The 14609-nt window shown below is 38.5% G+C and overlaps 1 protein-coding gene across 1 annotated transcript in view; it reads right to left on the bottom strand.

The window, feature by feature from the left end:
• Positions 1–14609, bottom strand: part of RGS22 (regulator of G protein signaling 22) — an 86149-nt gene that overhangs the window by 61601 nt on the left and 9939 nt on the right. Inside the window, exons 4-9 of the mRNA XM_070942092.1 lie at positions 13788–14015; positions 10971–11056; positions 6883–7048; positions 5090–5234; positions 3090–3161; positions 298–946 (exon numbers count right to left, since the gene is read on the bottom strand). Coding sequence (XP_070798193.1) covers positions 298–946; positions 3090–3161; positions 5090–5234; positions 6883–7048; positions 10971–11056; positions 13788–14015 — 1346 coding nt within the window. The remainder of the gene's footprint in view (positions 1–297; positions 947–3089; positions 3162–5089; positions 5235–6882; positions 7049–10970; positions 11057–13787; positions 14016–14609) is intronic.

Raw genomic sequence — 14609 nt, 5'->3', positions numbered from 1 at the left:
TACTTATCATCCGTCTTCATATTTCTCCTGCTTTTTCTGCTTCTAGGTTGTCCTTAATTTATGATTATAATTGGAACCAGAAATTCCATTGGTAAGCAAGGCAGTAAAGTGAATTGTGCCTGATTTTACATGCTTTTTTGTCACAAATATGGGAAACTAATTTGCGGTGGTTATGGGAAATGAACTTGTCAGAAGGAAGATCTGACAAATAAACTTAAACCAAAATGAAAACAGCAACTAAACTCATCCAATATCTTCATCTCCGAAGGCTCATTTTATATTAAAATCTGGAAATACCTTTTCTGCCTTTTAAAACTCTTCAGGACCTTCAGTCGTTCAATATCTATCCATAGCCACCAGTATTTTTCTCCCAAAGTTCCTCTGATGAATTTTTTAAATCTTTCAAATTCATGTCTGCTACCAATGTCATACGTCTTGTGGCTCACACACCAAGCAGCTCTGGTTTCAGTATTATCCTTTTCTGATTTTGCAGAAATGTCACTCTTCACATCTATTCCATCAACCGTTCCATCAGCAAAAGACTTTTCAAAGCCTGACTCTATGGACTTTTCACTGCTTGCTAACTCATATATAAAAACTCTAGTTGTTTTACTGAAATTGATGTCAAAGGGACTGTATTCAGGTGGCTGGCCAGTGACTACTGCAACAGAGTTTTTTAGTACATATTTAACAAAGGCGAAAGAAAACTCATCCATAGTGTGAAAAGATGCCAATTCTTGATATTGCATAAGGTCTTCACTCTTTCCTTCCTGAGGAGGGAGTCTAAGTTCCCAGTCTTGTCCTAAGTATGCTCTTAATAATGTCTGTGAAGGAGTATCAGGAAGTGACAAAGAATAACCTTCATCTATGCTTCTTCTGGCTTCTATCTTTTGAACAAGTGGGACATCAGTTAAATTGGGCTTCTTCTTAATTCTGGATTCAGAACCTGCATGAAAATTACAGATCAACCCTCCAAAGACCACCAACATACTAACATAATCATTAATTCAAATATGTAAAAATTGTTCTATCTCACTATCCAGAAATGGCTTCTTTTCTCAAACATTTCTGTAAGTCAGAATCTAACTTTTGAGTTGATATTATTTTACAAAAAAAAAGTTAAGAACTGCCCCAAGTCACCATGATTTGTCTCCTATCACATATGTCTGAATTTATTTTTCAGCCTGAATGTGAAACAAAAGAACGTCTAGAGGTATGCAAAAAAAAAAAATTAAGGCAGAAAGTGGGAGCAATATTTTCTCCCAGAAGAAATTATTATATTCCAGAGTTTCTCCAAGAGTCCCAGGCCAGGCAATTCAGCTGAGTCAAAACCTGGACAACTTTTATTGATATACTATTTAGACAAAACAAAGTCTAGATGGGTTCAGTAGGAGGTGACATTTTTTTCCACTATTCTCCAAGCAAGTCCACCACAACATATCGGTAATATTTTGGTGTTCTTCCTGCCCACAGTTTTATTTATTTATTTTTTATTAATATATCAAACTTCTTAACCCCCCATTTCCTTTGTACAGGGGCTCTTTCCCACAATCTTTCCAGCAGTTTCCCATCCACACACCTCTCAGCTGCTGTTGATGTCAAAGCCTGGCATATTCCACCAACTAACCAACCAACTAACTAACCAACCAACCAACCAGTGGTGGGTTGCCCTCCTGGTTTGCACCAGTTCTATAGAACCAGTAGTAAAACCGGCAGGAGCTTCCACCCACCGACTCCAATGTCATCAAAATGCTTCTGCGCATGCGCAGAAAAGCGTGCACATGGCCCCGTTGCGAACCAGTAGTAAAGGTAAGTAGAACCCACCCCTGCAACCCACCAACTAACCAACCAACCAACCAACCCATATCCCCAATATCTCCCCTCTATCTCCCTCCTCTGCTAATATCCTTAGGTTTGTCATCACTTATCCTGCATAACATTTTGCCTGGAACGTAACAGTCCCTTTTCATTCTGCACACAGGAAAAAAATACTATTTTGCACACCCATAGGTACTAAAACACCCAAATGTGACATACTATGTTAGTTTGAAGCCAGTGCTTCTGTGTGGACACAAGATGCCATCTTATTTATTTTATGCTCCTCTTGCATATTTACCAAATTCATGCGGCCCATAAATATAAATAAATGTCTTAAATTTGTAACACTGTATATCTTCTCAAAGGAAATAATCATGTTTTTAAAAAACCCTCCATTTTAAGCCTCTTGCACTTCATTTTTTCAATTCTGTATTTATATTAGAGTTGCAAGATTTTCCCATCACATTACTCCTGAATAAATGCAATGAAAGGGCCTTTGGGATATATGTTCCTTAGTGATTAATTAAAAAACACCATGTAAGGAAAGGCAGGGCATTAATATAGATCTGCTCGGGTACTTTGTAAGTGAATATAAGAATGCAAAAATACCACTTCCCTAATTTTTTCAGAGCAAGTACAATAAAAAGCAGGATTTTTCTGCCATGAATTTATAAACCAGGAATAATGAAGCCAGCATTATTGCATCTGCCCAGCATTCCAAATCATACTATTAAAATCTGGTTGCAAAATAGATAAAATTTGGTGGCACTGTTTCTTAACTTTTTAAAATTCAAAACTGTGATTAAGAATGGGAAAGATGTTTTTTCTCCCTGAAGTCTCCTGGTTCCAGGCCCAACCTCAGCCCTCCTCCAACTTCAAAATGACTGTAGTCAGCACAATTTTAGTTTATTTTTGGTATTTCTTTTGCCATTCAAGAATGGGAACAAGTGACCTCTGAGAAGCAAACCATTGGTCTTGCAGCCCATCAACACATCTCCAAAATTCCCTCTCCCCAATTGTTATCTCAGTGACATCTGTTGCTCCATAGGAGAGGATTTAAAGCTGGCAAATTGTCTCTAGAAACATCTTGTTCCCATTTCCAATTTTATGTTGTAATTAATAACAATAAAGGGCAAAATCAGTTGGCTCTGTCTTCTCAGTGACATGCTTGGTGTGGTCTTTTGGAGCCTTGCAAGACTAAACTTTTCCTTGATGCCTCAAATTTTGTTCTTTCCTGCTATAAATGCAACTTGCCCACAAATACTACTTACCTAAGTGACCACTGTAAGTAGAAGCATTAATAATGGATGAAGAAGAGTTACTCAGTTCTTGAGACTTTATATCTGAAGATAAATGTACAATATAACATTGTTAGGAAAGAATTGGGAAGAAGAGGACAAAAGCTGGGTAGGAGAAGGAAATATGTCCATTACAGGGGGGAGGGGCTGGATAAGATCATCCAAAACCATGGGGTGAGGTACTATCAACATGCAGAACATATCCAACTTTACATCTCTATCCCTGGTGATCCAAGTAATGCTATAGCTTCCCTCTCATGATGCCTGGAGACTGGAGGGGTTTGGATGGGGGACAACAGGCTTTAGCTGAACCCTAGTGAGATAGAGAGGCTGTGAATTCAAGGGGCCTCGGGATTTGGGGGTTTATCATCCTTAGTTCTGGATGAGGTTGCACTACCCCAGACAGATCCAATATGCAATCTGGAGGTTCTCCTGGACTCACAAATCCTGTTCAGAGCAGATGGCAGTCGGGGCTAAGAGAGCCTTTGTGCAACTTCGTGTTGTGTGCCAATAACACCCTTTCATGAGACCCTGTGCATAGTCACTCATGCCCTGGTCATCTCCCAGTTGGATTACTGCAACACGCTATGCATGGGGCTACTCTTGTAGAATATTCATAAACTACAACTGGTACAGAATACAGCAGCACAGACGGTTCTATAGACCTCTCGGGTGGTACCTATGACACCACTGAGATGCGAGCTGCACTGGTTGCCAGTTTGCTTTCAGGTCTAGGTCCAGGTACAGATCCAGGTGATTGTTACCTTTAGCCCTTTATGGCATGGGCCCAAGGTATCCGAGGAATCACCTTACCCTGTTGGGATTAATCCACCTTATTCATTTCAGTGGAAAGGGCCTACTTTGGATCCCATCAGTCAAAGAATTTCAGCTGGTGAGGTCCAGGAGAAGAGCCTTTTCTGCTGTGGTCCCCATACTATGGAATGTTCTCCCATCAGAGGTGATATCTGACCCCACACTTCTGGCTTTTTGGAAGAGCCTAAACATTTGGCTCTGCTGTTTGACCTGGGACTCGAACAAGGGCACACTACATTGGGGGTGGCTGCCCATCATCTTTGCTTTTTAATTTTAATTTTTTATTGTATTGTAATTGTTTTTTGCACTTTTTAATCCATATTATATTGTAAACTGCCCAACGTCACTGTATTAGAGAGAATAAATAAATAAAAGAAATAAATAGATCGTTGTTGCAATAAACTATATTTTCTAAACTACTTCCATATTGCTGCCCCCAAATTATATAAAAGAATCTGTAAAGATGAAATCATCAGCACAAGCTCATCTCAAAAAAGGCTTTATCTCTATATGTTTATAAAATCATTAGTGTTATTTATTCATTTATTTAAAGCATTTGTATAGCCACTTATCTTAAAACCAACTGTGGGTAGCTTACAGCTAACAAAATAATATATATGCTCATAAAACAAACCATGATAAAACTAAAAAAAACAAACAGAAAGCCTGATGCTACATCACATTTCCCTGTTGCTATCTGCATTCTCATCTCACCCTGTCTTCATTCTATCCCTACTGGCTTGTTACCATGGAGGTTTCTCAAATAAGATCTACACAACAACTACATCATTCAGTATGTAAACAATTAATACATTACGGCCTTCTTCCTATATTAAGGTTCTCCATTAAGTAACTTTGAGGCTCCAGAGAAATAATAATTGTGATTAAGCAGTAAAAGCAGATCGATTAAGCAGATCGACTTTCATGAAAGTCGATCAACACAATTAGAAGTTTTGCAAAGCAGTGAAAAGGAGAAAGGGAATAGGTTGAAGGACTCAGAAGAAAAATAATGTAAGTTTTTATAAAAAGATGAAATAGAACAAGTTGGAAAAAAAACAACATTGACAGACTGGTTGATTGATTTAGTTTGTAAGGCTGCCCAATTGTTCCTCCAACCATGTCTACTACCCTCACATATAATTTCCAATGGTTAATATTACCGTCATGTGTAGACCATGACTTTGAAGTATCAGTTGAAAAATGAACACGAGAAGATGTCACAGGACGGGTCATAGAATCAGTAATGATCATGTTCTGACTTTGCTTGGCTAGAGTAAACCAATCCTGTGTCTGAGTAACAGTAGCCTATTAAATAAAACATATGGTGGTTTAAGTTACTTATAAATTAAGCGGAGAAGACAAGTGGTGGAGAAATGTTAAGTCTATATATCTGAGATGTCCCAATTCAAAGGAATATGTGACATAAGGTAAAGAAATCATTTAAGCACACTATATCCCAATCAAGTCAAATAAAAATAAATACAATAAATAGTTACCAATTAATACTATTTATGCCGTGGTTTCTATCAGGCAAAACTGATACATCTACTGCTTATTATCAGTATAAATGTTTTAATTAATTTTATTAATCTTTATCTCATTTCTTATGCACACCATAAACTGATATTCAACCCAAAAGCTTTACTGTAGTCAGAAAGAAGGCTGATACTGTTTTTTCCTCCAGGACTATCTGATCTAATTGGTAAATGTCCTTTTTGTGTAGTTATTGAACTGTCCAGGGTCCAAGCAAAAGAAAAAAGTGTTATTTGTTTCATAACAGTGTAAAAACCAGTTGACTTTGGAGTTATTGCAGAAATGAACTTGTCTTTTATTGAAGAACACAGTCCCTTCTGGATGGTCTTTTGGGGACTATATTCCATGGTTGGAGAACCTACAGTTTTTAGTGAATGGGACAAAAGGGACAGTTGTGCTGGTCCATCACATTCTTTATGCTCCCCCTTCTCACTTTTTCACAGTCCCCTTTTTCTTCCCCTCTTCTTCTAGATGTGTTTAAGTTAGAAAAGAGATTCAGCTTTTGCAATAACTGTTTACACAACAAGGGAATGACCCAGTGCCCAAAATGGTAAAAGAGGAAGTAAAGAAGAAGAAGACAGGGAAAAGAAGGTCTTCCTTTGATCCCCAAATCCCTTCCTTATAATATCCTTCTGCCATGAAAATTTAAGACTTTTTTTCAAAGTTTGTCATGTAGAGTTGAGGAAGGCAGGCTGCAGTACACTTGTAGTTCCTCTAAGTTTTCTACTTTAGTATAGTGTGCTAGACTGAGGAAAGCTGCATTCAAAACCCTATTCAGCTAGGAAATCCCCAGGTAAGGATAGGTCAGTCATTCCCTCTCATCTTAACACATTTTTAGGGTGGTAACATGAATAAAATAAACAGCAGGCATCAGTGAGAAAATGGGAATATTAAGAAGGATACCTTCATATTCCATGCCCGTTTACATTTAATATTTTATTTGCTGCTGTGCAATCTGAGACGAAAGCAACACACATTAAAACATACACAGCAATGAAAATGTATGCTTAAAAATGACATAAAACCAAGTCAGCCAAATCCAAGAAGGCACCAGTTCACTATAAGAAACTTATAGGCAGACAGAACTTTTGCTGCTGCCGTTGGAACATCCAAACATTGGTCACTTAAAAGAAAATACTGATCTCCACATATGATGAGGAAAATTAAAGATCCTAATAATTTGGGGTTATAAATTCTGATAATGAATGTGGATGAAAGTGGGCATTTTAGTAAGACATGAAAAACAGAATCAATCACTGTGTCTGAACATGTACAGGTATGATTTTCATATGGGAGAATAATATCTTCCAGTTGTCACCCTGATAGGTAACACATCAACTTGAACCAGGGGGAAAAACCCTCCCACTCTTACTTTATTCTTCACACGATACTCTTATTTACAACACTCGATGTATTTTACCTTGCCAAGAGAAACGTAGAACCTTTTCATAATCAAATTATCTTCATTGTCCTCAGGGCTTTCTATGGTGGGTGGACCTTTTGAGAACCAAGGATAATATGTTTTGTCTATAACAAAACTGATCCCAGTTTTGCTCCATTCCACTTGTGAAATAAGTTTAGCTAATCTACAAAGAAGTGACAAATAGCATAAAGTAATTTAAGGTTACTCAGATAATATTAACATCAACAAAACTACTGTTCTTTTAAAGAAACCAAAAGCTCAAAGACATTATCTTAATTCAATATGATATAATAAATATAATAATATAATATAATATAATATAATATAATATAATATAATATAATATAATATAATATAATATAATATAATATAATATAATATAATATATTTTAATCCTATTCAGAGTTTTAAATGTTTTGAAGAGTATCAGCAGCCTTCAGATCAAGTTCATCTAGAAATTTGTCAAGAAAGTCTTGGGGAAAGTTTTATAAGCACTCTTAATTTGTTTTAATGCAGACAAAAAGAATTCCTGTATTTACTCATAAGATCACTCTGGCACAGAACATAGAAATCTATTCCATCCAGAGGTGGGATTCACTTACCTTCCCATCGGTTCGCAAATGTGAGCATGCGTGCCTTGTGCACATACACAGTGCTCACGCATTACGTCCAGGCGGGTGGGTGGAGCCTCCCACAGTTACTGCTACTGGCTCGCCTGATCCGGAGAGAACTGGCTGAATCCCACCACTGATTCCATCCTATATACAGGTAGCCCTCAACTTACAAGCCCAAAATTTCTGTTGCTAAGTGGGATATTTGTTAAATGAGTGTCAAGAAGGTCGCAAAAGATTATCACAAACCCCAGCACACTAGAACTGTTATAAATATGAACCAATTGCCAAACATCTGAATTTTGATCACAGGATCCTGTGACCATGGGAGGGCCGAGTGTGAAAAACAGTCATGTCACTTATTTTAGTAATGTTGTAACTCTGAACAGTCACTAAACGAAAGGTTGTACATTGAGAACTACCTGTACAGTATACATTTAGCTCCAACATTTAAATCAAGCCTTTCCCTTTTTCAGGTTGATGGATTCTTTGCCATTCTTTTTCAGATCTTGTCAAATTGTAATGCACTTGCTCAATATTTTCCCTCTCTCCCTCTCTCTCTCCCTCCCCCCCATCTCTCTCCCCCTTCCCCCAGCTGCACTGGATCCTAATCAGCTTTACCACTTAAAGCTAGTCCATACTGCTAGGGTGATTATTGCTAGGGTGCAGCCCAGGGGTGGGTTCTACCTACCTTTACTACCGGTTCGCAACAGGGCCGCACCCACGCACTCGCTTCGCTCACATGTGCGCTCTTCTACACTTGCGCAGAAACTTCTGCGCATGCGCAGAAGCATTCTGATGACGCCAGGGTTGGTGGGCAGAGCCTCCCGCCGGTTTTACTACCGGTTCTATAGAACTGGTCCGAACCAGGGACAACCCACCACTGGTGCAGCCTGGAGACACTATATTTAATTGAACCATGATTGCAAAGTAGTTATGGTTCTTAGTTCTTCTGAATCTCACATCGTGTCACAGCTAAATCACTCATTTTTCAAAAAATGATTGACTCATTTACCTTTATCTCCTTACAGTTAGTTCTATTTTTCACTATTTTGGATTTTCAATGATGCCAGCAGAAAAACATTTGTTTTTTCCAGAGGTGAAAATGCCTCGTGACATTGTTTCTGATGGCTGAAGAAATAGTTTTAGGGCAGGGGTATCAAACTCGCATCATCATGGTGGTGTCATGTGAAGTATTGCGACTTTTTTCCCCTTCTCTAAACTGGGCGAGGGCGTGACCAGCGCATGACACATCCAGCCTGCGGGCCGCGAGTTTGACAGCCCTCCTTTAGGGCAGTGGGTAATGCCTTAGCTTCAGGGCATTGCTTCCTATGCCTCGAACATATTACACTGAGTTGTAGAACAATTTAACAAGCAGATATGTAAACATTAAAATTCATCCAGTTGTGAATTTTTCAATCCCTAATTAACAACATGACTTTGTGAGCAAAAAGTTTCCTATTGTTTTTATTTCTGGTACAAAATCTCTAACCTAAATCCCTAACCTTCCTTGCCTTAACCAGGACTAAAGTTAATCAGGCTAAGTCTTAAATACTGTAGTATGAACAATTTGGATTTGAAGCTAACTTCTCCACTGGTTCTCATTTACAACTGCTTTAATTAAACATGATAAAGATTAACCCTAGAATATAGAGTATAGAATCATGGGGCTGGAAGGGACCAGCCTAGTCTAATCCACTTCTTGAGGTAAGAGACCTTATAACAGGGGTGTCAAACTGGATTTCTTAGAGGGTCAGATCAGCACTATAGTTCTCTTGGGGGGGGGAATGGGACAGCTGCCTCCTACAGCACCCTGCCAGCTAAAATGGGACATGGGGGTTCGTGTGCAGCCTCCCACGCCTCGTTTTTGCCCTCCATGGCCTCCTGCAGCACTCTGCCAGCCAAAAACTGGCCCCGTGCGGGCCGTTTTCAGGGCCATATTTGGGCCGTTTTCAGCCGGCAGAGTGGTGCAGGAGGCCATGGAGGGTGAAAACGAGGCATGGGGGGACCGTAAGCAACCCATTTTAGCCGCCAGAGGCACCACAGACGAGTCCTTTGATTTTCCAGGCCAGCCCCACAGGCCGGATTTAAGCACCCCACAGGCCTTTTTTTAAAAAAAATTGATTTTATATGCCGCTCTTCTCCGGAGTCTCAGGGCGGTTTACAATGCGTTAAGCAATAGCCTTCATACTTTTGTATATTTTTACAAAGTCAGCTTATTGCTCCCACAAACTGGGTCCTCAATTTACCTACCTTAGAAAGGATGGAAGGCTGAGTCAACCTTGAGCCTGGCAAGATTCGAACTTACTAATTGCAGACAGCTGGAGTTAAATTACAATGCATTAGTCTGCTGAGCTATCCAGGCTCCTTGGATACCCTTGAGTTATACCCTGCCTTATAACATCCCAGTCAAATAGTTGTCTAGTTATTTTTGAAAACCTCCAGTGATGGAGTTCCCACAACTCTGGGAGGTAAACTATTCCACTCATTGTTATCATTCTCAGAAAACTTCTCCTTACTTCTAGGTTGGATCTCTCTTTAACAAGCTTCCACTCATAACTTCTTGTTCTGCCCTCTGGTGCTTTGGAGAATAAGTCAGTCTCTCTCCTCTGTACAATCTCTCATGTATTGGAAGACAATTATGTCCCTTAACCCCTCTCTCTTCGATTGGCTAGACATACCTAGCTCCCTCAACTATTCATTATACAATTTAGTCTCTGGAGCCTTTATCATTATTGCTGCTTTTCCCTGCATACTTTCTAGAATCTTAGCATCATTTTTGTTTCGTGGTGACCAAAACTGTATGCAGTATTCCAAGTGTGGTCTCATTAATGCGATATAAAGCAGCATTATCACTTTTCGTGATCTTGATGTTATCTCTCGGTTGATGCAGCCTACGACTGCACTGTCTTTTTTGGTAGCTGCAGCACACTGCTGGTTCATATTAAGTGGTGCTTCACTTAAGAACTCCCTAGATCCCTCTCGCTGTTACTGCTATTGAGCCAAGTACCACCTATTCTGTAGCTATGCATTTGGTTTGTCCTGCCTAAGTGCAGGACTTTACTTTTCTCGTCACTGAACTGCATCTTTTATGTGTGGGCGGGTTGACGACACAACATTTTCCCTGTAACAGAAGGATTATATTATGTCTTCCTTAAATGCTGCCAATATTTGAATTTTTAAGAATAGCAAATAGATTGATACACTTACCAAATTAGGTAAAAAAAACCAGTAAAATGAGATATAATGCAAGAAAATTTTAAATTAATCAAAGTAGTACTTAAATATAGACAATGACTTTTGGCCATACATGATTGCTTGTGAAGGCTATAAAAATAAGGTTAGTTTCATTGCTAGTATTCTCATAAGCCATTAAAATTATATATGTGTGGCCAAAACAATCCAGTTTTTGTTGTTGTTTTTGAGAGAAACTTGCAGTTTTAAAACTTAGATTCTAATTAGAAGTCAAAATACCTGTATTCAAAGTAGCAATCACTCTCTAAAAATGCTGGAAATCTATTCTTTTTTATCCATTCAATAGCTTGTTCTCGGTTCAGACTCTAACAAAAGAAAATATATTCTTTAAATTTTATTTGCTGTATTATTAACAAACAGGATGGCATAATCCAACAATTTCCAAATATTTTATAGGAGCTCAGTGGAGCCTAGAAACATACACACAAGTTATTTCATTACCCAACTACGTAACATAATCAGTGCTACTTCTATCAAGCTGTGTTTATTGGAGGTTTGTACCTGAAACTGGTGGGCAGAGCGTGTTGTTGTAGGCATTCCTGCAGCAAAAAATACTTATTCTTTGGCTGAGGCTTGCCTAAATGCAAATTTATCCCACTTGTATGCTGTCTGAAGCATTTGATACCCATGTGTCTGTCTATTGAAGAGAATATTTGTAGCTTGGCGCTCTCAAGCTTGGTTGTTTTCTTGCTGATGTTTCCCAATTAAGGAAAATCATTAGTGTAACATCATCAGTAGTACTGATGATGTTCCTTGGTTGGGTAATGAAATGTCTGCAAGAAAACAATCAAGATCAGAGTGCATCAAGAATCCCATAAAAAGAAAAATTGCTTGTCAGGATTCATTCCCTATGCAAAACACTGCTCCTCAAACAAAGGATGAAATCTGAAAAAAGACGTATTTCTTAGAATTCGTTTTTATGGAATTGTACTAAAATGATATCCTCTGGCATCCTGTGACATAAACATTCTGATACTGCCATAAAATGCATTTTGATAGAGTAGCATAAAATTGTTCCTTTCTTAGTAGAAGTTGCCTCTCCTCTTGTGGCTTACTAATAATGGTTTCTGGAAAGGCTGAACATGGCTTCTTTACTTTAGCCAGTATTTCTGGATGTAATCAAATAAATTTGTAATTATTTATGCTCAAAACAAATTCCATGCTTTTGTCTCCGTATCCATGAGAAAATAAGTCAGGCCAAAGTCATATTTCTCATATTAATGGAAACAGCTTCCAAGATGTCAATTTTATAAAAGAAAACTATATTGAATCCTATATTGCATTCATTATTCTTCATTTAGGATTGCGCTGTAAATATTTTTGTTGTTATAGTTCATTATTCCCAAACCTGGTGTTGTCAAATGTATTGCAATTACAGTTTTCAAAATTTCTAGCAATGATTTGACTAGATTAGCTGAGAATGCTGGGAACTGCAGATCCAAGACATCAGAAGCTGAAAAAGGCAGTGATAATTCTTTAGTTCAGTCTTGCTCAATATTGGTGCCTTTCAGAAGTGTAGATTTCAACTAGCAGAATTCCCCAGCCAGTATGCAGGCTGCAGAATTCTGGGAGTTGAAGTCCACACTTCTTAAAGCCAAGTTGAGAAACACTCGCTTAGATAGTGAAATTCATATATGTGTGAAGGTTTGAATGGAGGGAAGGAAAGTCATGATAAGTGGATTTGTTTTCTACTTCCATGCTTGAACACCTGCCCTCCCCCCCCCCCCGGCCACACACACATACTCTTTTGGCAATGATGTACAAAAGGTTTGGTTTCAGTTTTCAGTCTTCACATCATCCCATTTGGAGTTTGAAATGGCTCATGTCACATGTACATATTGGGTTCCCTAAATATTTTAAAAGTAATTCAAGATAGAATTCTAAATAGCTGAATTTAACTTTTTGCACACCGTTTATTAATGGCTTTCTCTCCACATGAGTGCAGGTTCTAAGGATGACAGGGTCTTTAAAAACAACATACAGTTAAATATGTATAGGACCAGACAATGTCACATATACAACAACAATATAGTGCAAATTATACAAAATATGTAATCTTCATCAAGGATATCACAATACATTACATCATCAAAGCTTACATCAGACGTTATGGGACACATTGTTGTGGCCCGCCAGTGGAGCTGGCAGCAGATTCGGACAGTGAGGAGGTTGGGGAGAAACATGAGCCAGTCCTGGAGTCTGGGGAAGGCTCTGATGAGAGCTCTGTGACGGAGGCAGAGAAGGGACCAGGGCCAGATGCCAGTTATCAGCTCCCTTCAGAGATAGACATCAGTGAGGCAGACGAACAGCTGGAGCCTGTTCCCAGTGTGTGCATGCGCAGAGTTGCCAGACGAAGGGAACAGCTAAAGAACAAGAGTCAACTTAGGAGTAAGGCCAGAGGTGGACAATGAATGGCCCCTCCCAGAGGGAATAAAAGAGAATGGGGAGTGGAGTTTTCAGGAGACAATTAGTTCGTCTAATTGGTTTGTGACTCTCTGAGACTCTTTGCCAAGTTTTAAAGATATTGGCCTGGCAGCTCTCCAAGCCAGATAAGGTCTGTGACTGTAAATTCTTCCTCGAAAGACTTTGCTGAAGGTGAATGAGAGGAATTCACTGTTTGTTTAATAAAAGGGATTTTGTCGGGACCAGAATTCTGCTTCCTGCTTTTTGGGGAAGCCTAGGTCAGAACACATATAAAAACTCAGACTTTCAGATTTATTCACAGAAGTCAGGATGGAAATGGGAGTAGATCCCTACTCACTGATATTCCATACAACTTTCTTACCAGGGTGAATATGAATGTGGATTAAGTTTTAATTACTCCTTTTGAAGGAGCTATACTTCTAGGAAAGTCAAAGCCTTTGAAACTCAGCAACTTTTTAATCACCAGGTATAATCAGAGGAATCATTGCAGGATCAAAAGATTTTAACATCAATCTGATTGATTAAACATGGAACCCCAATTAATATAGCAAGATTTCAGAGTTGGTTGTACATCATATTTCCACAATAATAATAACACCAATTTATTCTTACCATGGTTGAATAATTTGGATTAAAACTGAAGGCCGAGGAAGGGGGAGTTTTAATATCTTTAGAAAAAGAGGGTTGTATCTTTGTCTGCCTTGTAACATCATAAATGGGATTTCGAGGTTTCTGATCCCGAAGCATCTGTTTTAGCTGGTTTTCCATGCTTTGTGGAACATCACTAGCAACTTCAAAAATTCCAAAATCGGGATTAAATTGAATTGGTTCTGCAAATGTCTATAAACATGAAAAGTGAAAGATTAGGATTCAGAAATAGCACAGCACTGAAGGGATATAATCTAATCATGGATTTTATAAATAAAGTGATGGCCTGGAATTCTGCTTGTATTCCTCTTAAGATATCTTGAGCTTTAATTTTAGAGGGTTTCCCCCTCTTCACTATATTTTTATAGCCCTGGGCTTCATTTTTCTAACTTTCTAGAACAGTGACTTCTTCCTATAAAAAAAATTAACATATCCGTTATTAATGCCATTTAGTAGAGGCATAGAGAAATTCATGCATATTTACAGTTTACGTCCATTCAAGCTCCTACCACTTAATCCATTCTGCAGTAATTGATGTGGTCTGTCATAAAAAGAGGAAATATGACTGTAACCTTTTAGCATTCCTGGAGCTTACAGAAAATGCGCCGGTAAGTACATTTTAAAAACTGTTGTAACTTCCCCAACCGATAGAATTTACCACTATCCTCTGAGCATTCAGAGCTGACCGACTACATTGTGCTGTCTGATGAGAGGAAAAAGCCCATAGATTCTTCTTGGCAAGAAATTAAAACAGTGATAAGAAGTAACTATCAATTTCCTGCCTTT

Source organism: Pituophis catenifer, unplaced genomic scaffold, assembly GCF_029215685.1.
Source record: "Pituophis catenifer annectens isolate HBS135680 unplaced genomic scaffold, rPitCat1.0.hap2 SCAF_3, whole genome shotgun sequence".
NCBI lineage: Eukaryota > Metazoa > Chordata > Lepidosauria > Squamata > Colubridae > Pituophis > Pituophis catenifer.
The sequence above is the reverse complement of the archived record's forward strand: the minus strand, read 5'-3'. Positions and strand labels throughout refer to the sequence as shown.